This window comes from Crinia signifera, chromosome 1 (genome assembly GCF_055691185.1).
Source record: "Crinia signifera chromosome 1, ASM5569118v1, whole genome shotgun sequence".
In the NCBI taxonomy this organism is placed as follows: Eukaryota; Metazoa; Chordata; class Amphibia; order Anura; family Myobatrachidae; genus Crinia; species Crinia signifera.
In genome coordinates, this window is record NC_139217.1 from 460858638 (window position 1) to 460883817 (window position 25180).

Consider the following 25180-nt stretch of genomic DNA (forward strand, 5'->3'; position numbering starts at 1 on the left):
TTTTCATAATGATAATATCTATTATTGTTTTTGGTTTTATATTTATATTTATCGTCATCTATGCCTTACTACTGGTCTGATCATATAGTCTATGCATGTCCAAACTATGGCCCTCCAGCTGTAAAACGATGGCAAAGCATGCTGGGATGTGTAGTTTCACAACAACTGGAGGGCCACAGTTTGGACATGCCTGATATAGTCTATAAAGTTCTGGAATGGAGCTGTATATTATTTGTAAATGTATATCTCTATATATAAAAGGCTGACTACTCCTCACCTCTATGAGTGTGAAGTACCGGCGCTGACCACTAGAGGCCACTCAAAGGACCAAATTACTCCTTTGTGAGCTAAAAGATTTCATACCAGAAAGTGAAAGCAATGTCTGCAGGGACACTTTTTCAAAGTTGCTGGATATGTAGAGAGCGAGCTGTGAAGAGGGAGCTGTGAAGACAGATATTGGAGGTAGGAACAGATATGGACTGGGGGTGGATTGAAGAATTTGTGGGCTAAAAACTGTCACATCTAAAAACTGTCCATCTGAAAAACATTTACATAATCTAATACTGTCTATTATTCTGCAATTATGTAGTATATATAAAGTATATATTATACGTAAAGAGGCTGGCTGGAACTCAGAGAGCACACACACTCAGGAGAACAAAAGGGAATATTTCTCAATTCCGCTTGTTTGTGCCGAATTTATACATTGAAAAGTTGGTTGGAAAATAACAAAGTGTCTATTGGGACTGTAAATATCTTTAAGTACTGGAACGGCTATACGTTTTATTGAGTCTTCAATATACAGGTGCAGCTGCACCCAAAGACGTGTTTTTTGTCTTATTATAATAAACCAAGGTATACACCACTATAGAGGACTAAGTCTAGTCTTTCCTTCGACCAGTAGAACAACTATTTTTCAGAGCCTAATTGGGCATTTAATGTATAGAAGAGAAAAAACCCCTGATGAAGTCTCCAAGTGAGACGAAACGCGTTGGGTTCTGTTTTAAAGCTCTGTGAAAATAAAAAGAAAATCATTCCACAAGAAACAAGAAGCTACAAGTGTTCTTTGTTTTTATACTCATTTATTAGTTTTATATATTGATTATTGTTTATGACATCACAAAGTACAGGGCGCTGAAGACACTATTGTTGGTGTTTATGTGTAAGGTTAGTTCCTACTAGTGGGGAACTAAGTGTCTACAGCGACCGACAAATTATTTTACTAGCGCAAATTGGAGATTCTGTTCTGCATATATATATATATATTATATATATATATGTATGAGAAGAAAAGAAAGTTTCAGAGGGCGCTAAGAAACGATTAAATACAGTCAAGACAAATATTTAATACATAAAACTGATATAAAATCATATAAAAATCTCCATTAGGGCAAACTAGAAGTATACAGAAATCACATATACGTCTTCATATTGTATCAGTGTAGTGTCCTTTTGAGCGATTTCACGACCCGTATCATTCGAACAAAGCAACAGGTCCAACGCATTTCTTCATTAACATGACTTCATCAGGGGCAAAGAAATAATGGTTCAACCATATGCTATCTGTAGTATATCTCCAATACAGTATGTTTAAAGCAGTCCAATGAAGAAATATCCAATTTATATCAGTTGTATGTATTAAATATTTGTCTTGACTGTTTTGAATTGTTTCTTAGCGCCCTGTCTGACAGATGATCCTTCAGAGGTGCTGGTTTGAGCGCAGATTGGGGGATAGATCTATCTATCTATCTATCTATCTATCTATCTATCTATATATATATATACACACATATATATCAAACATACACTCATTGGGCACTTTGGTACACTCCATGCTGGTCTGCTCCTCTGTGTGGCACATCAGACACTGCACATGTGCTGGTCTCTGAAAACATGGCATCCGTCAAGTTACTAGTGACCAATCTCTATTATGCATCTTCAGGTCTCCAAAAATATGGCACCCGTCATGTTCTTGGTGACAAAACTCTACTGCACAAATCACTGGCAAAATGGCCACCACACCATTTTCCAAGTTATTTCTGCTGTAGAAGCAGCACTGACACAGGACTCTGCAGAAAGTAAATAAAGATGGATGCGGGGTGAAAAGGTACATACAGTATGCAAAACTTCCCACCAGCTCCTCACATATCCCCAGGTTTATATCACTTGATATTCAAGGTTGCTCTAGCATAATAGGATTGTCATTTTACACCTGGTGTATAAATATATACTTTCTTTTCTACAGCCAATCACGTATGAACTACTGGGTGGAATATTACACAAAGCCATACTGCAGATATGGTCCCTTCTTGGTTGGTATCATCCTTGCAATTATGATTTCCAAAGAGCAGAGCAGTTACATAAAGAACAGGGTAAGTTGGTGCCATTATTATTGTATAAGAACACTGTGCTTGGTAACTCCAGCACAATTGTGTAAGGCCCCTATCTACACTGTCAGGGTCTTCTGCCTACAACAGCTATGCATTGTTTCCTTAGTGTATGACACAAACCGGTACTTAGGATTCCCCTGGTCTTATACATTCGGCAGAAGAGGCTTACAAAGTTGGCTGGTGATCACAGGATAGGAGGCGAGAGTACAAATATACAAATATAAGTACGGACAAATTGATGCACAAAGGATAAGAGCAGGTTGGGTCACCTCAGGAGGTGCAGATGAAACAGAGTGAGTTTGATGAAGCACTTTGCAATTGGAATTGTAGGCTGAGCACAGGGTAAATACTCTGAGGGAGTACACACAGGTACATGACAAAGGTACAAGACAAGGCAAAGAGACTAGGCTACTGACAGGCAGAATATCTGACAAACTGGCAGAGTATTGGAGGAGGGGCAGGTTATGCTTATGCTGGTGGGTGCAGTTTAGGATAGAAACTAGAAGGAAGGGTAGATATTAGGAGGAAGGGTTGGGATTAAGAATAGGAACTTAAACTTAAGCTGGGTACACACTAAGTAATATGCGGTATCACTGATATCGTTAATGATATTGGCGCTGCGGCTGAATGAACTACTGTATCTAGTGCATAGGCGTGCGCAGCCCATTTTCTTAGGGGGTGCACCATTGGAGGGGCGTGTCCATCTCCGCCTACTGGGCGTGTCAATCACGGCCTACTGGGCGTGTCCATTACCGCCTATTGGACATCAATGCAAACTACTGTAAATAGAAGGTGACTTATTTATAAATCCCCCCCCCCCCCACAAACACACTAGAAACAGGGACAATGCGTGCCGAAAGCACTGCAAAAATGTACACTGTAACGCCCAATACACATTGCGCCACACACCATAATGCCCATTACGCCACACACCGTGATGACCACTAACCGTTATGCCTCACACTGTGATGCCCATTACACATTGCGCCTCACACTTTGATGCCCATTACACCGCACACTGTGATGCCCATTACGCATCACACCATGATGCCCATTACACTTCACACCGTGAAGCCCATTACAAATTATGCCTCTCACCGTGATGCTCACTACACATTTTGCCACACACCATGATGCCCAGTATACATTATGCCACACTGTGATGCCCATTACACATTCTTTGACACACATGATGCCCATTATACATTGTCACACACCGTAATGCAAATGACACATTATACCGCACACCATAATGCCCATGATATATTATGCCACACACAGTATTGCCCATTACATATTATGTCACTCACCGTAATGCCCATAACATATTATGTTGCACACTTTAATGCCCATTACACATTATGCTGCACACCTTAATGGCCACTACACATTATTAACATTAAATGTTTCAGTGGCCTGCAGCCCCTGCTTTATTTTAAGAAGTTTTATATGTGCTCCCCCCTATTATAATTGAAGATGCTTCAGCCATGCCCCCCTCCCCTTAATGTAACATATATATATATATATATATATATATATATATATATATATATATATATATATATATATATATATATATATATAATAGAAAAGCAAATGGCGGCACTGCAAGGAATGAATTTTCAAAAATGTGTATTGTAAGTGCACAGACTTGTGTCATTATTGCAAGTCTGACTAGTCCTGCCATTTTCCATAGTACAGTATAGTTATATTAATATTTATATGTACACACACATGTGTATATATATATATATATATATATATATATATATATATAAATATGATATATATATATATATCTATGATATATGTATATATATGATATATATATATATAAACATGGTATACATACAGTGTACAGTATTAATACATGCCATGTGCATGTACTTACTTTTCAAGAAGTGCCCCTAGCTCTGTCCATCCCTAAACGTTTGTTAGTTTGCAATCATGGTGGGACGGGAGGAGGAGGGTGGTGTGACTTAATTCCTGGAGTCAGACAGACTCCGCAAAGGCCCATGGGAGGAGGAGCTGCTGCGGCTGGGCATGCGCAGCAGCCCTCCTCCCAACCAGCGGCCATTTTCCCTAGGGGCAATGATACAGCGGCAGCCCACCGGTGCCGTAGCTGAGTATCTTTAGAAATCATCCGCTCCGGCGCTACCGCCGGCGGGTGGCTCAGTGGCGGCAGCGCACAATGGAATTTCGGCATGCCGGGCGGACGGCAGCACCGGGTCCCTTCCTTCCCTTGGGCCTGGTGCACTGCACCAGCGGTAAGCGCTGGACTTTAGTTTATAAAAAAAAAGAATAAGGATGGCAAAGTCGGCAATCGTGCGGGGGGTCATTAGGGGCTGCCTGTGCACCCCTGGCACCCCCCGTGCGCACGCCTATGATCTAGTGCTAAAACACTGAACAATACAGTTAACTATATCGTTCAGTGACATCACCCAGCCCCTGCCAAAAATGGAGGAAATAGCGATGGGCGCCTATTCAATGCCGTCTTTCCTGACAGCATTGAAGAGGCAGATCGACAGAACAGGCCCAACTTTAAAAGCCGTCAGGCCCGTTTTGCCGATAACGACCGTGACTTGTCTCGATCGCGGGCGAATCTCGACAATCCAGGGCCGTTTACATGGACACACCTCCTTTTCGCCGATCGGCAGGCGGGTCATTGAATCCCACCGGGCGAGTTGCTGTCGAGCAAAACTAAAACGGGCCAGGGTCACCGCTGTCGGGGCGGAACAACACCTGGGATTGCATAGATACCCCCCTTTATCTACTAAAATTGGGCCAGCTATAGAATGTATATGAAGATCAATTCTTTAGTTACACTCGGGGACGGACTGTGACACAGAATGGGCCCCTGCATTGTTGCCAATGGAAATGGGGGCATGGCCATGTAATATGGGGGCACCCCTATATAAATACGTTGGTAAATCAAACTCAAGGGGGTAGAGCTGTCCGGCCATGACTACACTCACTATGTAGGGGTAGATGTGTCCCCTGTGCTCTCACTTATTCCTGTTTATGTTGTGTTTCCTACAGAAGTACGCTGCCACATTATGGCTGTCTGCTTTGCTCATCATGGTCTTGGTAATAACACTGGCGTTCACTCTGGATGATGCTCCCACGTCCTACTCTATCCCGGCTGCCCTTTACCAAGGTGTTCACAGGTCTCTCTGGGCTGTAGCTCTTGCCTTGATCTTTGTTCTGTGTCACGAAGGATACGGAGGTAAAAGAATTTGAATTCAAATGTTTACAAGTCTCTTTCTACCAACAATAATGAAGAACATTGTATATAATAAAATTGTGCGCTGATTAAAATGATGTCATTGCATTGGTGCAAGCACTTCAGACCTTGCATTCATAGCGTGCGCCTCCTGTCAAGTCTTATCAAACAAAAATAACCAATCACTCATCGGATTGTCAAAAAACGGCCGCGAATTTGACAGTCAGTGGCTGTTTCCGACAAAACGGATCTGAATTGTTTAAAGTCGGATACGTTTTGTCAGAAACTGCTTTCAATGCAATCAATCAAAGGTCTTTACTGTCATCAAACAAAACAAAAATGAACTGTTAAACAAAATTCAGTATACACAGCACCGAGAATGCTAATAGATCTATTTCTGATGCAAGAAAAGACATTGATTACAGTTCAGCATACAAACTGATGGTGGGGAAAGCTGTCATGCAGTTGATTTTATACAAGAAATTAGCTCTGAGGGCGTTATTCTAGTTCACTCTTTCTGACAAAATCCTTCTTAGATGGACAAAACCATGTGCACTGCAGGTGGGGCAGATGTAACATGTGCAGAGAGAATTAGATTTGGGTGGGGTTTTACTTCAAAGTGAGATCTATATTGCAGTGTTAAAATAAAGCAGCCAGTATTTTCCCTGCACAGAAACAAAATAACTCACCCAAATCTAGGACCTTATTCTGGTATATTTCCGATTTATTTTGGAGAGGTCCGCACGCCACGCTGTGCGGACATCGTACGAAAAAACGCCCACCGGTCCTCCGCATTCGGACGGACTCACTCTTTAAGAAGAGGGCATCCAAACCTTTGCGTGTGCGGTGGACACACACATATTCTGCACGGTTTTACCGCGTCAGAACGGACGGGAACCTGCCCGTACGCACCGATGCGGTGTATTTACGCACAAATCACCACTATTATCTGAACACCGAAATCTGTAACATGACCCACTTATGCAATTAGGCAACCTCATTAAAAAGGGATTGTTTTTAATGGTCATCTATTATTTCTCAAATTGATAATTAAACACTTTACTACCACTTTAGATTAACCCTTACATCATGCTAAGTTCTCAACATTCTTTCTTGCCCCTTTACGCCCATGTGTTATGAAGCAATGAGAAGAGTGTAATTAATGAGCAATGAGTAAAGGAGTGGATTGTATTGTGTTCAGCTGAAATTGGTTGAGGTGCACCCGTACTGATTGGGCGTTCCGAATGCCTAGTGCATGACCGAGTGGTGTCCGCAAAGCAATACTTGCTTATGAAGACCGCATGTTTCCTGCCTTTTTGTTCATGTGCATTCGGTGTGCTGTCCGAATGTACGCGTACCATAATTAGTGCACTCCCTCGTGTACGCCCATGTTTACGCCCAGTTTAGCCCACTTTGAAACTACGCCCCTGTGTAGTTCCGAATGACGCCCATATTACGCCCATATTTCACGAGTGATTGCGGTGCACATTTCTGTACGGTATTGGTGAGAACAAGTACGGAGACCTTGCGTGGCACATGCGCATAGCGTTGCCCACGCATGCGCAGACGGCTAAAAAACGCCATCCGAAAGAGTGCGCGAAAGTACGCACAGACCAGAATAAGGCCCCTAATTCTCTCTGCACATGTTACATCTGCCCCCCTGCAGTGCACATGGTTTTGTCCATCTAAGAAGGATTTTGTCAGACAGAGTGAACTAGAATAACCCCCTCAGTCTAAATTTCGTTTGATGGTACCAGTGTGGGTGGCCCAGGACATGCATAATACTGCAGGCTTTTTTTTCTTTCGGAAACTAATACATAATACCGCCCTTGGAGAGAGATAAAGTGACAATGTTCTAACCACTCAGCTTCTAGCCTTCATGTTACAGGCTATGTTTGAAAATGTACCATGCGAGACGATGTGTGACGAGGAAACATCCCCTTGAACACCTTCGCTGCAGGCGAAATCATTTCATGGTCCGCTTCCATTGAATGTCTCCTGGCTTTGCAAATAAAAGTCAGTGGGAACTGACTCTTATCCAGGACAAAGATGAGGTTGGTGTCTGACACCCTGTGACGCAGCCGCCCACCCCTAGCAGACATTGTCCTGCCCGCGTGCCCATTTTTTTTTACACAGAGCAGCCAGCAGGGGGCCGGAGCTCTCGAGCCGCTCATTAGATATTCATATATTCACTGCATCCGATCATTACATATGCACGATCGGGTGCAGTGAATACTGGGTCCCCCGCTGGCTATAGGGGGGGGGGGGCAGCTTGTGCTGCCTGGGTCCCGGGGAGCCCACCTCCCCTCCACATTTGTTCTGGGGCAGCCAGGGAGACTTTAATCTCCCTGGCTGCCACCGTCCCACGGCTCCCTGCCAGCTCCCTGCCGCGGACGCTCGTCCGCTGCAGGGGTTAAGACTCGCCGCGAGTGGCGGTGAGTCTTAACCACATTGAATAGAGGGAGCAGGAGTGGCAGCGAGCCCTCCGGAACAGGGCGAGTGCATGGCGAGAGAAAAAATCTCTCGCCATGCACAGCGAATTTTTTTCATTGAATACTGCCCTAAATAGAGATTTTATTACCCATGTTTACTGTATACTTCAGGATAATTATGTTTATCTCTAATGAAGTGAAGTATACCAGTGATCATCAATTAGGAACATATTCAGATTCCTCTACGATTTCACAGAGCTGACATTTCCAAGAACTACAGTAAATCTGCATAGAAAATTATATTGTTTTGACTTGTCCTACTTACGTTTAATATGCAAATTAGTTTGTATTCCTCCGTTACATTGACTCAATAAATAATTCCGGAAAAGGTCTTTGGGTACCAACAAGATGTTGGCTTTAAGCGCTCGGAGAATCATGGCCGGATTTCTTAGCAAGCATTTCTGCAGAACACAAGGGTGTAACGACCATAGCTGCAAGGGCTGCAACTGCTATGGGGCCCAGGGCTGAAGGGGGCCCATCTTTGCTGTCTAACTAATATGTTTTACATACATTTATCACCATCATTTGCTAAATAGGGGGCCCTTACAAACTTTTGCTATGGGGCCTACGAATATCTTGGTACGCCTCTGCTGGTAAAATAAGATTTTCAGACTATACCCCGTAATGCTGACTCTTTTTTTCCCCCCCATAGGTCACTTAAATAAAATGCTCTCCTGTAGCTTGTGGCACATCTTGTCCAGGATCAGTTATGCGTGCTACATGGTACACCCTATCATTATAATATTGTACTGTGGCCTGCAAGAGAGACTCTTTCACTACCAGGATATTAACATGGTGAGTTATTATTACATCAATATCAGTAACGCAGTCAAGTATGGGATACACTATTCCAACGTTATTCTGAAAGTCAAACAAACGTTATTTATAAACAGACAACTGCAAGTATCCGGCGGTCAATTTATCAATTTATTACTAGGTGTTTTTTTTAAAGGGGAGGTTTCAGTAGCGCACGCAGGGGGGGTTTCTGAGTACCCAAAACCCCCCCCAGGAATCCATGGACCCTAGACTGAAAGCTGAGGGTCCCCTCTTTCCATGGGTACAAGAATTTTAAAAATCGGCCCTCGGGAACCGGAGATATCTGACTTCAAAGCAGTGGTCCCCATCCAAGCCTGATAATTGCTCTTCCCAGTCAGATATTTCAGTTTCTGTCTGACTTAGAGTTTTTCTGAGGGAATATTCCAAAAGCTGGGTCTCTCCCCCTTTGATGCACACTAGTAGTTTGTCTCTACTGTGCCCAGAACCAGAGATATCAGCCTTCCAGCAGCTGGTTACTGCACCAGCTCCACACTCCTGGTATGTAGATTTATATACTTGTTGGCAAATTGCTCTGCCTCCTGAACTCTGATCCCCTAGTACCATTTGGTAGGTGGGATTTTCTAGTTTTTAATTCCATTAAAAGCTAAGAAATCTAGTTCCGGGAACTGGAGATATCTGCAGTCAAGCAAGCTGTCCTCCCACCAGAAAATTATGAATAATAAGCCCACTCCACTATACACCCCTCCTCTGCGTATTAAACATACTCTACCACCCTGGAAGTTATGTATCAGGGCCCCTTCATTCAGCCAAATGCCCCCTTCTCCCACCCCATCTCCCACCATCTGTGCAGTAAAGGGGTAATTAGTAAAAATTACTGATCCAGGCCCTACATGCTGAGCGGTTGATATAATACCCCCTACCACCCGCGGACATCAAAGCTTCCACTCATAGCACTCCCCACCCCTACTGCTGGAGGATAGGTAGGGGCCCCAATACATTGCTATGCCTAGGGGTCTACACTGCTAATACTTTAACTGACCCGGCATATACTGGGTCACCTAAGTGTCCATCTCCGTGCTTTGTTCCGCCCCTCTCTGGAAACCCCCTTCTGAAAATCCTGCGTTTGCCCCTGAGGTTTGTTTAATTAGGTTGACAATAAAAAGGTGGCCATTTTCTAGGTTGACATTTTTATTTAATTTTAGAGTGTTAATTGTTAAATTTTAGCACATGGTCACACAATTAGTGTATTGATTTACCGTGGACAAGATGAACCGTTCCCGGTTATGGCCATTACCGATCATAGTCCCCTTGGATGGTAAACTATGAAAAAGTTCAAAACATGAAAAAAATTGTGAAAAGCTCACGTTGACCATATACCGGGACCACCATTGACCTAATGAATGTTGACCCCCTCTTCCTGCCAGCTTCACAAGGAAGCGGTGAGAAACGGGAGATGCAGCCACTTTTCCGGTGGATGCAATGTGCGATAGAGTAAACAAGTAAGATTCAGGATCGCAACTCAGAAATCGCGCATCAAAGAAAGTACAGACGTAACAGCATTCAGGGAGAGATTTCTGACGCCAGGTAAAGTGATAAAGTGGAACGCAGCAGCCAATCATGGGCGGGTCCCAGGGAATGCCGGCCTTCAATTCGGCGTGCAGCAAAAAAGTAAGTAGTGGCTTACTTTCCTGCTGCGAACAGTGCGCAGCAGAATAGTCATCTGATGGTCAGCAATTATCGAATTATTTATCCTCTGTGCGGGGATCTGGCAGGGGGTGGTCATGCGTTCGCCGATGCAGCGTTAACCTCTGAATATGTGCAGAAATAACATTTATGGGCGGCTGAGCTGGGTGACTTCCCCGTTATTGTTATTCTGATGAGAATAACTCAGTCATATGGAAAAATAACCAGCATCCTTGGGCCATACATTTGTGTAACACAGCACTTATAATGTATTCTGTATAAATATATGTATAACCATCCCCGCCTATAGCATTCTCATATACATTTATATCTGTAAAACTGCTGAGATATATTCTAGAACAGGCATTCCCAACCACGGTCCTCAAGGCACACCAACAGTGCAGGTTTTAGTGATATCCAGGCTTCAGCACAGATGGTTTAATCAGAATCCCTCAGGTACTAATTAAGTCACCTGTGCTCAAGCCTGGATATCTACAAAACCTGCACTGTTGGTGTGCCTTGAGGACCGTGGTTGGGAATGCCTGCTCTAGTCCTTTCCAAACACAATTGTGGATGTCAGATGGCTCTCGGTGCTCTATGTCAGACATACTAGCCTCCTATTTATATTGGTAAGGCAGCAGAGGGGTACAGATCTACAGTAACTCGATAAAGCTTCATAACTCACCAGTGTCTTATGACATCAGAGGTAATTCAGCCGTGATCTCATCACTTTTCCCATCCAGGGAACTGACACCGTCTCTCTCTCTTTCTCTCCAGTTCTACCTGTTTGTTGGACACTCCGTACTGACGTTCGTCGCTGGACTGGTTCTCACAGTGTTGATAGAGAGACCCTTCCAACTACTGCTCCTCAGTTAGTACATACGGAATCATGTTAAATTTAAACACGTCATTATGACTCTGTAAATAATTGGGCCGTATTGGGCTACAGTAAGGACTGTAAAGTAGATATTATTGTACTATTAAATGTTAATGTACATATCAGAGAGCATTTGGAGGCATTATATAAGAAGCGGTGGTCTGGCGGGCATGTGGTGGAATGTTAGCGAGGGACATTTGGGTGGAAGGACGCACATGGAAAATAGATGTAACATACTGTGTATATAAGTCCAGATGGATGCTGCAGCCATCGGTACAACATTAGCATATGCATCAGGGCAACAATTTATGCCCTTGGTACCCTTGCCCTCAGATGCATGCCACCCCTCCTCTGGTACCCACGCTGTGTGGGGAGAGAAGCTGTGTCTTCTTCCCTGGTGCTGTGGGAGCAGTGCTTGCAGCCTTTTTTTATATGTTGGAGCTGTGGGTTTGGAAATGACAGAGTGCTCCTGATAACGATATCACTGATGCGAGTATTGGGAGCCCATTCAGAAGGTAAACGCCACCCGCCAAGCCCCCCCCCCCATCCGTGCATGGCTGCGAAAGCATTTACCATGCTTAGGCCGGTTTCACACACTCCGGCTCCTGCCGGACGGTGAAATCCCACACGGCCAGGGAGCTGTGCCGCACACAGTAGTTGTGAATGGACACTATTGTGTCCATTCACACGGGACGGCCACGGCCCGGCCGCACGGCTGCAGCCAGATCCCGCCACTGGAAGGGCTATTTCACACTGTCCGGCTCCTGCCGGACGGCAAAATCCTGCACGGCTTAAAAAATCCCTGCAGTGTATAATGGACTGCTATGTGTCCATTCACACTGGACGGTCACGGCACGGCAGCCAGGTAGCAGCCGGATCTTACCACTGCAGTGTCCGGCTGCCGTCCCGTCCTCACAGGTCAGTGTCTGCTGAGGGCGATGGGGGCTTTTCACACACACCGGTCATTTGGTGTGCGGTTTTAGCTCTCCGTCGCCACCAAACTGACGTCACTTCAGTTTCCACCCTCAAATTTACACAGCACTGGCTCACGGAGCCGGTGCATGTGAAAGAAACAACTGTCAGGCTAAAAACCTGAAAAAGTGTGTCCGACTTTTTGCCGTCCGGTCAAAACCGGAGTGTGTGAAACTAGCCGTGTCCATTCACAACTAATGTGTGCGGCACGGCTCCCTGGCCGTGCGGGATTTCACAGTCCGGCAGGAGCCGGAGTGTGTGAAACCGGCCTTACTCTGCACTGCGAAGGCCGTGGGGAGAAGGAGGCTGCTGCTGCTCTCCCTGTTCTGCTGCACTCCCAGGAAACGCTGATGTTCCGCCCCCAAACACCCGGGACCTAGCCTTCGCATGGTCCGTACACAGGAGACCTCGCGCATGCGCACTGTGGACCGTCGGCATGCACAATCTTTTGATTGTATGGCAGGCTGCGAATTTGGATCCGTCTGAATGGGTCTGAATTGGACCCTTAGAACCAGTGTTCCTCATTTTTGCATACAAGCAGCAAATGTATAATCAGTTGTGAATGAGCTTGCTGTGGCTCTGGGGAGGGGGTGGGGAGGTTGCGTCTCCCTGAATGGTGGAACATGTGGGTGGTAAACCCAGTTGCACCCCAATCCAAGTTCACATTATGGAGCTCGGCATTGGGTGACAGGGAGAGGCAGGGGGTGACAGAGAGAGGCAGAAGGTGACAAAGAGAGGCAGTGGGTGACAGGGAGACAGGGGGAGGCAGAGTATGACAGGGAGAGGCAGGCGGAGGCAGAGGGTGACAGGAGGAGGTATTGGATGACAGGGGGAGGCAGAGTGTGACAGGGAAAAACAGTGGGTTACAGGAAGAGGGTGACAGTTGCAGCAGTGGGCCCCTTAGTCCTCAGGGGCCCCGGTCCTCTGCACTTGCTGCACCAATGCTGGTTCCACCTCTGGCAGCTCCATAGTTTAGAGAATTGCATTTGCATACAATCAAAAATTTGGTCCAATGTGTGTTATAATTAGGAATATGTGTTCCACGTACTGTAGATCTGCTGCTAGTCAGGAGTACACCGCTGTCCGACGGTCACACAGATGACCCGATGTTGCATCTTGGGACGCAGCAGCGGATGGCGGAGGTGAGCGTACTTTTACTTTAAGACGCAGCCTGAGGCGCCATTAGTGCCCATCACGGCGTCAGCCCCATAGTGCGCTATCGTGCGTGAATTCTTTCAGATTGCGCTTTGAACGCTCTATTACAGCGACGGTGAAATACAGGGTTCTGTACACTTCCACTGGATTTCTTAACGCACATTTGCATGAGGCCTCGCGCACCACAAATTCTCCTTCATTTCATTTGACTATTTTGCCTTAAATTATGTGTAAATAAAATTTCGGCATCAGTGGGTTTTCCTATTCTGGACTTGTGTATGAAAAATGTTCTTCAACTGTCGGGAGCTCAAATTTAAAGTGACATTTGGCCTAATTCAGACCTGATCGCTGAGCTTCTAATTAACAGAGCCCTTTGATCAGGTATCTGCCACCCCACCAGGGTGAAAACCCGCCCTGTGCAAGGCTTGTGAAAATTAAAAAAGATGCAGGATTTTTATCAATGTTTCACCTCGCACATTCGCAGTTGATCAATAATCATCCACTCTGCGAAGCTGCACAAACACGATCAGGTCTGAATAACCCCTGTTAATGGCGATTAAATATGAGTTCCTATGTGTGCTGCATGTGCAGTACCAATGAACAGCCACGTGTGTACGTGCGCTGTTCACAGGCCGCCGATGAATCGGCCACCCACGTGTTCTATAGTGTATTTGCAAGGTTGCGCTCGGGTTTCGCTATACGCAGTAATTGCGCCTAAATGTGGAATAAATCCCTTAACTCCGTCCGAAAGTTACGTATCAAGATGCAAAATAAATCCCGCACTTAATCCGTAAATCACGTACAAAGATGCGAAACTTTCCCGATGTGGGCACGTGCGCGCGCACCTTGCGTAATACACAATAGACGCTTTACGTTACTGCAAAAGGCCCAGGACTTGTCGCCACGTGGCGGAGTCCCTGGTTTTGCAGTAACTAATAATAAAAGTTATAGTTTTGCACAGAGGGGATCCTCTATGTACTATAATAAACACAGACTCCAAGTGTGCGAATCTTATCGCACGTGGTACATATACTGTAATGAACAAGCAACTCAAGACACTATACCCCGTTAAACTACTTGTGGCAGGCAGAAGTACAGTTTACTAAACACTTAATATATACTTTAAACACGTGGTTTTCACTTATTGTGCTCCGGGTTCAACGCTAGCACTTCCCAAACCCCGCACCGCCGCGGACCTGGCCTATCCAGCAATGGATAATACTTCCACCCTTTTGCTGGTATAGGTCGTGTCGCACACCTGGTACTGAGTTCTGGAATGTGGAGCGGACGGACGATGCCCCCAATTGTTAATGGCGATTAAATATGACCAGAGAGACAATAAGTGAAAAGCGCAGGTTACGTAATAAGTCCGCAACCTGAGTACCCTTTATACCTAACTATGTGCGAACAAAACGTAGCGCAGCGTAGCGTACCTTTATTGTATATTATACACCAAGAACCGATACCTTAATAAGAGATCCCTTCGCAGTACTTTGTCTCTAATCTGCGAATATACCTTTAAGGACAGTGTCCGTAATATACCTTTATCGCTCAATGCGAATAACAGACACAAACCACAGTATAGAAGTAAGGAGATAAGAACTCCGCAAAAAGGTTGTATTTAAGTCCCTAATGGACAAAAAGGGGGTTACAGGAATAGAAAATACAGGTTTAACAGGTAATACAATAGACTAACAATAAAATACTATAATCAGGCTCTGCTAGGGGGAAGGAAACAGATACAAGACACAATCAGCCAACAATATAATAAGAATAAATACCGTTAATGCAACCGTTACCGTATCATCAAATATGCGAAGCGCAGTCCGGTCAGAGCTCACTATCGTTCAGGGATGAACTATAGTCCGGTGGAAAGTCAGGGAAAGGTAGATGTGCCGGAGTGACTGTGACTGCTCTGGGTTGCCTATCTTATAGGGTCAGAAGGGGGAGGTCAAAGGCCATTTCCATTGGTCAGAGATCGTATGTCAGGTCCACTGTGATTGGGGGTAAGATGATACAACTGGTTTGACTAGGTGCAGGGGAGTGAACTTTAAGAGTCCTTTGTTTGATGGTTTCGGCGTCAGCAGTGATAAGAACCAGTTTCATCCAGATTCCTTTGTTACATACTTTCAACAGAAACTGTCCCTGGAATATGGATTATGTCCATAACTATCGGGCCGTGTATATTGCGAAATATTCGCAATGACCGGAATACTTCGCACAATGAACGGAACGGAACGGTACTAAACATGATACAGACAGATGCGTGCAGGGCTAACTAAGCTATGTGTGGCGTTCTAAACCTTTAACTATATTTCATTTAGTGTAAGTATGTTATTATGAATTTATGTGTGATAGTATGGCTACTCTTCTGGTCCACTTTGTCACACATACTCGGGTATGGAAACTTTATTTGCGCAACTCTGCGAACCAAAATGGCGGCCATACTATCCTAAAATGGCGTGTGTGTAACTAGACTTCCACAGTCCACCCTTTAACAGTAAATATAAAACTGTTACAATACAAAACATTTTACACGACAATACAGAAATTCATAATCCTAACAAAGAAATTGGGATCTATGAAATAAACATATAAGGGGAGTAAACCATCTGCTCTTGGCCGATCCAGGATCACGGATAAACGATGGGCCGCATTTATCGAACAATCTACTCAGGGTCACGAAGGATAATGTACAGTTTTGGGATAAAAATAAAAACAGGGGTGGTTACAACATATACATGTTTTTCAGATATGGCATCCTTTGGTAGGTATTGTTTGTGACAACAGACCCTTGAACTCTTTGTTGTCTCTCTTTTTGGTATGCTTTTAAGTATGATGGTATTATCACTATCAAACATCCAGTCCTGGGTAATGTGTCAAGTTTATAGATTCTACCTTGACCTAAACTGGGACGGGTAACACACTCTCAGAACTCTGTATCGTCCGTCCAATGCCTGGCAGCAGTGCGACGGCGGTAACGGATAGTGGGGGGGGAGACAAGAATAGGACCCACAACAATAGAGAAAACTGAGAAAGGAAAAATTTTGTTAGTGATCCTTCCAACCTGTTACCAGTGGGGTGTGTCACAGTCCCTTTTGTAGCTTGTACAGGTTGCTTGACCTTAGCTGGTCTCCAGTCCTCCCGAAATGGTGCCTCTTAGCGATTTCTTTCTTTCGCCCTCGAGTGTAAGGACCTTTTGGTTTTCTGTTCCTTTGGCAGTAGGACGAACGTACCCGAATCTCTCTCTCTGCGACTTTGTTATTGAGGTAGTGCTGGTCAACAAGATCTGGGGTGGTCCTTTCCAAAGGTCTATCAAGCAACCTGTATATGGCAAAGCAGGGGAAACAACAACAACATCTCCTGGTTCATGGTTATGACAGTTAACAACAGGTGTCAACAAAGTCCTTTTGCTGCAGTTTTCCAGGTGTGGATACATCACTTGCATTTGTGGTCTAGGATCTCCTTGTGGGATTACCATAACCTGTGGCTGCCCGCCAAGCAATGTTTCGATGGGGACCAATGAGGTGGAGTTCTGAGAGTGATTCTACTACTACAAAAAGAGATTATGGGGTGTACCATCAGTCCCTGAAGGTTCACACATGACTTAAACCTTTCATATATATATTTGCATACTCAAGGGTGCTTCTGGGCTGCCATATCTATACACACAAACGTCAACATATATATATATATATATATATATGCAAAAAAAGATGAAAAGAGAAACGCACGAATGAGCAATAAATCAGACAATATTTACTGTTCTTAATATGCTCACATACATTAAGGTTAAAAGATGAATGCTTGCCAGCCGTATGTACAACTCGATTCCAGAATAAACTCTGCAAGGATGTATCACGATACCCCAGGAACAGCTACCAGATGCCTGTCGCAATAACCAAACGTCGGAGCCGCCGAAGGGAAAGATGCAGAGTCTCAGCTGGATCAACAGTGGAAGAGAGACGTCGCCACGTCAGACCATCACAAGCCACGCCCAACGCGTTTCGTCACTGGGAAGGACTTCGTCAGGGGGTGTGTCAGGGGGTGTGACGAAGTCCTTCCCAGTGACGAAACGCGTTGGGCGTGGCTTGTGATGGTCTGACGTGGCGACGTCTCTCTTCCACTGTTGATCCAGCTGAGACTCTGCATCTTTCCCTTCGGCGGCTCCGACGTTTGGTTATTGCGACAGGCATCTGGTAGCTGTTCCTGGGGTATTGTGATACATCCTTGCAGAGTTTATTCTGGAATCGAGTTGTACATACGGCTGGCAAGCATTCATCTTTTAACCTTAATGTATGTGAGCATATTAAGAACAGTAAATATTGTCTGATTTATTGCTCATTCGTGCGTTTCTCTTTTCATCTTTTTTTGCAAGCATTTTCGTTTGGGATTGGTACTATCCTTGAAAGAGGGACTGCACACATTTTGGACATTGTGGACTCATAGGACACTGAGACTTTCTTGCGCTGGGTATCCTGTTTTCTATATATATATATATATATATATATATATATAAAAATAAATAAATAAATAACTAGAATGCTTCTAGAGTGGACTGTACAAAGCCAATTTTGTATTACCTGCAGAGGATCCTGCTGGAGGAGGGATGTGGAGATGGCTCTGTGGGAACAGCCGTTGCAGTTTCTTTCCCCCAGACAAGTAAGGCATGATCCTGTCGTCTTACCTGTCTGTGGGCACACTAGTAATTTCGGACTAATTTTTTCCACATACCTTCCCTGTCAAGACAAGTCAGGCCATGGGCTATCTCTGTCCTGACAGTTTGGCATGTTCTCAGAGTCACTGGTTTTCCTTGTCCATCTTTCTATTCCTGTCCACATCCCTTCGGCTTCCAGACTGCTTCTCCTGCAGGGGACACAAATCTTGTATTTCTATGTGAATATACTGACATTTACAGGGGGAACACAAACATTATTCGCAGAGCGCATGGCTCACCCAGCTGCCTTGCCAGCATGTTCATTATCAAGTGACACTGAATCCTCATCTAAGATGTGGGCTTTACACTTGATAACAGCCACTCTGTCCGGCAGCTGTGTGACTGTCAGAAATCTTTTAAACTTACAACGCTTGCGCCACTGGAGTGCCAGTTACTGAAACAAAACATCTGAGGCGCCATAGGGCCTAAGATCTTCTGTATTACCCCAACAAACGTACTTGGAGTCGGCATGAATATTGGCTGTTTTTTTCTCTCAGCCCGCAGTACTACTAATGAGACTGCTGTTGCTGAGTGAGACGTCCAATGGGTTCAGCCTCTACTATGCCTTTTCCATCTATTACGGTATAGCCAGTGTACAATTTTTCCCTCTCTGTGTTGTGGAAAGAAAAATGATTTTCCTCTTCCAATGGGTTGTTACCACCCTTTGGGGGCATGCTGCAAAGGTCTGATTCAAACATGTCATGCAATCATATTCGTCTCGGCTCCCCCTAAACTCCACCATTCCAGCAACCTCAGCACCACTCCACCCTTTGTGCCTTGGAGGGCACACCTGGTAGGAGTGTTGCTGGGATTACAATATTACCCGTTTTACTGGTAACATCAATGCAAGTTCCCATTTAGTGGACTTGGCTGATGATAATTTTTCACATGTTTAGGCAGAATTTTAGGAATGTCCAGACTATATGAGGAGCATAAACAGTTAAAACACACCCCAACACCACATTCTCAGTTTTGTTTACCAGTAGTGCTATGGCAACTACACTGTGTAGACAAGTATGAAGTGCTCAAATAATAGGGTTTAATTGTACACTGCAGTACGACATTGGTCAGGCTGGCATCACCAGGTTTCTTACGTCACTATATCTGTCGCCCCCTCAGCAGGTCTAATATTCTAAGTCACATGATCTCTTGTGTCAGTTTTACCCATGGCAAAAAGCTGTAATCAGGCCTGTTTCTTTTTCTTTACTATCCACATTTGTCTGTGAAGACATGGGTTTTGCGATTGTACCTATTTATATGTAAATGCGTTTTACAACCCTTTTCATTCTTTGTAGAAGGGGAATGCTTTGTGCATTACTTGGACTGCTTTTCACAAGATGGTGGCTGTGGTTGCCCTGGGTAACATTAGGAGCAATGCTTAAAGTTACTGGGACTTTGTTCAAGATTTACTGAAAAATATCTATATTGTGACTACTCGCTTTACGGGGTACCGCATATTCACAATTGTATTTCTCTGATGGGAGTGCGACAGATTCTTCGAACTATTTTTCTATGATTTGTGGGTTTCTGGAACAGAAGAGTAGGGGAAGGAAAAAAAAATGGAAAAAGAGAGAAAGAAAAACTCAAAAACTAGAAAATATTTATGACAGTAATGTGTACATTTATTTTCAACTGGAAATTTTTCTTTTACCTTTTTTTTTTATGACACCAGGATTTAGCACTATGGGGGAATTGGCTCTCAACTATTTGGTTCTTACCCTGTTCATCTCCTGTTCTGATTTGTAAGCCCTCCCTTTCTTTCTGTTTCCCAGTGTGGTTGTGACTATGGGCTGTGTCTAGGGGTATTTAGTTAAAAGTTCTCTTTTGGGAACCTTGTTATTTCACTGGGTATTTTTCCAGCTCAACCTCAGATTTCAAATGGTGAAGCTGTACTTTGGGGCGCTATACTTTCTGTTTTTAACAGGGTTTCTATTGAAGCTATGGTTGCCATTGATCCTGTGTCCTTCCCATCTTTAGTTCAAAGGGAACTCGGTATTTGTGCTGTAGTTTTTAGCTACCTTAGATGGATTTGACTCTATAACAGTGGAATACAACATTAGCCTCTGAGGATTGTCCAGCATATCTTGCACTTCTTGTGTAAGATTTCTAGGAGTGTCCAGAAATACCCCATCAGGGGTGCAGTAGATGACACATCCCATTTTACATAGTAAATCTCTACCCAGGAGGTTAGTCGGGGCCGCTGCAGCCAACAGAAAAGATTGTTTGGTATGCAGAGGCCCGCTTGTAACATCTGCTGGTTTCGTCAGTGGGTAATGCTGTATTTTTCCTGTTACCCCAATTGCTGCTACTAATTGCTTGGCACAACCTAGACCAGGAGGGAATGTTGTTAACGGGTTTGATGCAAAAAAAACTTTATATTTAAACTATTCCACTTACCCATATCTGAGGCTCCTCCCTCAGATATTGTCTTATGTTACCTGGATGTGGGGTGTATGTGTGTCCTACTCCCTGTTTGCATATATGTGTCATGCTTAGGGCGGCGTTGGCTACTAGGTGGGGCTATGGCTATGTGTTGAGACCTACCTGTCTTCTCCCATTGTGTCTCCCAGTTACTTACATATGTGTTATGTTTCCTATGGTTACTTACCCTGCAATGTCTGGCTATGTGTCCTTTGTTTCCACATTTGAAACATACCATTTGGTTTTGTCTTTCTGTCATAAATCGTTTGTCCAGATCAACAGCAGTTTTCTTTAAAGTGTGTATTGACATCTGTCTGCAGTTGGGGTGAATGGTTTCTGTGTTGGTTCTCAGATTTTCCCTAAGACCTTGTATCAGCACAGAGACAATCCCTCCCTTAAGATGTATGTTGTCCCTGGGGCTGGGGATACCAGAGTGTTTTGGCAACGCCTGTAAAGCACGGTTGAAATATCCGATGGTGGACTCACCATCTTTCTGTGTGATGGTGAACCTTAGGGTATTTTCAACTGTCGCTGGGAAATATACACCCAATTGTATATTTATTAGGCGTATATTTTCCTGGTTGCCCTGTTCAGTTAAAATCTTATCGCCCTCCACACCACTGTCTCGAATGAACTTCTGGACATCTATGTGTGAAGGGAGGCAAGCTCTCAACATGTATCGCCAATCCTTATTGGTGGGCTCATCTGAATTTCCTCGCTCCCTTACAAATTTCTGACACTTTGCCAGATCTTTGCTGGGATCAGGGAAATTTTTGATGATTGAATGACGTTCCAATTGTGTCCATGTATTGTGCATGTCACTATCCTTTACAGGCATTACCTCATCCCCGTCTCCCCGTCCACAAGGAGGTTCCACTGTGTGCAGAGGGTGGATCTGTATCCCCCCTGCACCATTGGACAACATCCCAGGAGCAACTATCTCTGTGTTGTGTTGTGTGTACTTACCTGTGTCTCCAATCGTGTTCCTGGCATCAGCCATCTCCTCGACCAGAATGGCAGCAGCAGCTTGGGCTGTCTCAGCCTCTCTCTCCTTTCTGCTAGCTTCGCAAGGGATGGCTGATGTCAGGAATCTCCCTTGTGGATCTGTATCTTGCTTATAGGGGGTAAAAACAGCGTACAAGTTAGCAATGGATACATTATTACTCATGTCTTTCTTATGAGTCATTAACCCCTTCGGCACATATGGGGGTGGGGGAGCTGATTCTATTGTGGCAGCGGTTGCATTTTTATTGTGGCTGATTGCGTCTGGTATTGCCAGACCTCTGATTCCCCATTGTTCCTGTCCTTCCTTCTGCCACAATTTAAGAATATCTATATGCTTCACTCTCTCCTTACGACTGGAGAGTAGGCATATTTCATCTTTTACTGCCGATAAGATTTCTGGATCGAAGCTACCAACACTGGGAAATTCTAACTTGCTGCCTTGTGTCATTTTTCTCCATTTATTTTGGTAAACAACTGCGAGTTCACCGTGCTTCCTGCACATAATAAAAGCCGCCGATCCTTTTGGCCGGCTTGCTTCCTCCCTAACATGCACGTTATCACAGCGTGACCCGTTATTACCCATAATTACAGGAATAAACGTTCACAGCTTAATAGATACCGGTGGGTTATTTAAGTTGAGAGCTCCCCAACCACTCACTTCTCCACACAGTGGCACTATTCCGCAATCAAGCGTGAAGCCCACAATGCGAGGTAATGTACTCAATCACCAAGTCTTTCAACTAGTAGCGAACTTCTAGTCAACTTGCAAGGCGCGGCCTAATTTCTCCAGGGCACAACAAACTTGTTTTCCTGTGCCCCCAGAAACTGGATTTCTAAAGTAGCTAATCGGAAACAACTGGGTTCCGATGTATCTTCTTGTACCCTCCTAGCGGAATTTAGTTCCACTGAAGGGGCAGTTCCTATGTGTACGTCGGCACGTACACCCTGTCCTAACTGGACTGTCCTACACTGGACTACACTGCGCTTGAGTTGTGCCGTCACACACCCGTTCGCCTCAGTTATTTTTCACACTGGGCGCTAGTTACACCTTGGTCTTATGCTTATTTTTGAAATATTTCTGTACAGAAAATCTTCCCAGGCCGGTAGCTTTTCACTAGATACTTATGCAGGTATAAATCCCTTATTATACGCTATAGGAATCTATTAAAATAATGCTTGAGTTGCTTGCTTAAAAAAAATGAACAAAAAGAAAAACTTATTTTCTTTTATTAATCACCGCCCCATTCGCAGTATATTACTATACTGTTTAAATAAGGCTAGTGGTTTAATACTGTTCACCTTTGAGTTCCTATGTGTGCTGCATGTGCAGTACCAATGAACAGCCACGTGTGTACGTGCGCTGTTCACAGGCCGCCGATGAATCGGCCACCCACGTGTTCTATAGTGTATTTGCAAGGTTGCGCTCGGGTTTCGCTATACGCAGTAATTGCGCCTAAATGTGGAATAAATCCCTTAACTCCGTCCGAAAGTTACGTATCAAGATGCAAAATAAATCCCGCACTTAATCCGTAAATCACGTACAAAGATGCGAAACTTTCCCGATGTGGGCACGTGCGCGCGCACCTTGCGTAATACACAATAGACGCTTTACGTTACTGCAAAAGGCCCAGGACTTGTCGCCACGTGGCGGAGTCCCTGGTTTTGCAGTAACTAATAATAAAAGTTATAGTTTTGCACAGAGGGGATCCTCTATGTACTATAATAAACACAGACTCCAAGTGTGCGAATCTTATCGCACGTGGTACATATACTGTAATGAACAAGCAACTCAAGACACTATACCCCGTTAAACTACTTGTGGCAGGCAGAAGTACAGTTTACTAAACACTTAATATATACTTTAAACACGTGGTTTTCACTTATTGTGCTCCGGGTTCAACGCTAGCACTTCCCAAACCCCGCACCGCCGCGGACCTGGCCTATCCAGCAATGGATAATACTTCCACCCTTTTGCTGGTATAGGTCGGGTCGCACACCTGGTACTGAGTTCTGGAATGTGGAGCGGACGGACGATGCCCCCAATTGTTAATGGCGATTAAATATGACCAGAGAGACAATAAGTGAAAAGCGCAGGTTACGTAATAAGTCCGCAACCTGAGTACCCTTTATACCTAACTACGTGCGAACAAAACGTAGCGCAGCGTAGCGTACCTTTATTGTATATTATACACCAAGAACCGATACCTTAATAAGAGATCCCTTCGCAGTACTTTGTCTCTAATCTGCGAATATACCTTTAAGGACAGTGTCCGTAATATACCTTTATCGCTCAATGCGAATAACAGACACAAACCACAGTATAGAAGTAAGGAGATAAGAACTCCGCAAAAAGGTTGTATTTAAGTCCCTAATGGACAAAAAGGGGGTTACAGGAATAGAAAATACAGGTTTAACAGGTAATACAATAGACTAACAATAAAATACTATAATCAGGCTCTGCTAGGGGGAAGGAAACAGATACAAGACACAATCAGCCAACAATATAATAAGAATAAATACCGTTAATGCAACCGTTACCGTATCATCAAATATGCGAAGCGCAGTCCGGTCAGAGCTCACTATCGTTCAGGGATGAACTATAGTCCGGTGGAAAGTCAGGGAAAGGTAGATGTGCCGGAGTGACTGTGACTGCTCTGGGTTGCCTATCTTATAGGGTCAGAAGGGGGAGGTCAAAGGCCATTTCCATTGGTCAGAGATCGTATGTCAGGTCCACTGTGATTGGGGGTAAGATGATACAACTGGTTTGACTAGGTGCAGGGGAGTGAACTTTAAGAGTCCTTTGTTTGATGGTTTCGGCGTCAGCAGTGATAAGAACCAGTTTCATCCAGATTCCTTTGTTACATACTTTCAACAGAAACTGTCCCTGGAATATGGATTATGTCCATAACTATCGGGCCGTGTATATTGCGAAATATTCGCAATGACCGGAATACTTCGCACAATGAACGGAACGGTACTAAACATGATACAGACAGATGCGTGCAGGGCTAACTAAGCTATGTGTGGCGTTCTAAACCTTTAACTATATTTCATTTAGTGTAAGTATGTTATTATGAATTTATGTGTGATAGTATGGCTACTCTTCTGGTCCACTTTGTCACACATACTCGGGTATGGAAACTTTATTTGCGCAACTCTGCGAACCAAAATGGCGGCCATACTATCCTAAAATGGCGTGTGTGTAACTAGACTTCCACACCCCCATTGCACTTGAAGGGCCTGATTCAGAGGTGGGCGGAGTTGCAACCAGTGGCAGATTCAGGAGTGGGGCTGCAGCTCAGTCCAAAATTCAAATAGGAGAAAGAAACCAACTGCCACCCACACCACTGTCAAACATCACTGGCTGTTACTCACTGGCGGCTCCCCTATTTAAATTTCTATTTTTATTTAAATCAACACATGAATAATGGTGCAAACCGGTGATTTGGATATCAAGAGGCACCACTC

The 25180-nt window shown here is 44.4% G+C and overlaps 1 protein-coding gene across 1 annotated transcript in view; it reads left to right on the forward strand.

Moving 5' to 3' along the window:
* Window positions 1–11949, forward strand: part of LOC146022292 (O-acyltransferase like protein-like) — a 32398-nt gene extending 20449 nt beyond the window's left edge. The window contains exons 8-11 of the mRNA XM_083155273.1: window positions 2246–2372; window positions 5430–5616; window positions 8758–8900; window positions 11343–11949. Of these exons, the coding sequence (XP_083011399.1) occupies window positions 2246–2372; window positions 5430–5616; window positions 8758–8900; window positions 11343–11441 (556 nt within the window). The 3' untranslated portion in view covers window positions 11442–11949. The remainder of the gene's footprint in view (window positions 1–2245; window positions 2373–5429; window positions 5617–8757; window positions 8901–11342) is intronic.
* Window positions 11950–25180: the final 13231 nt, after the last annotated feature.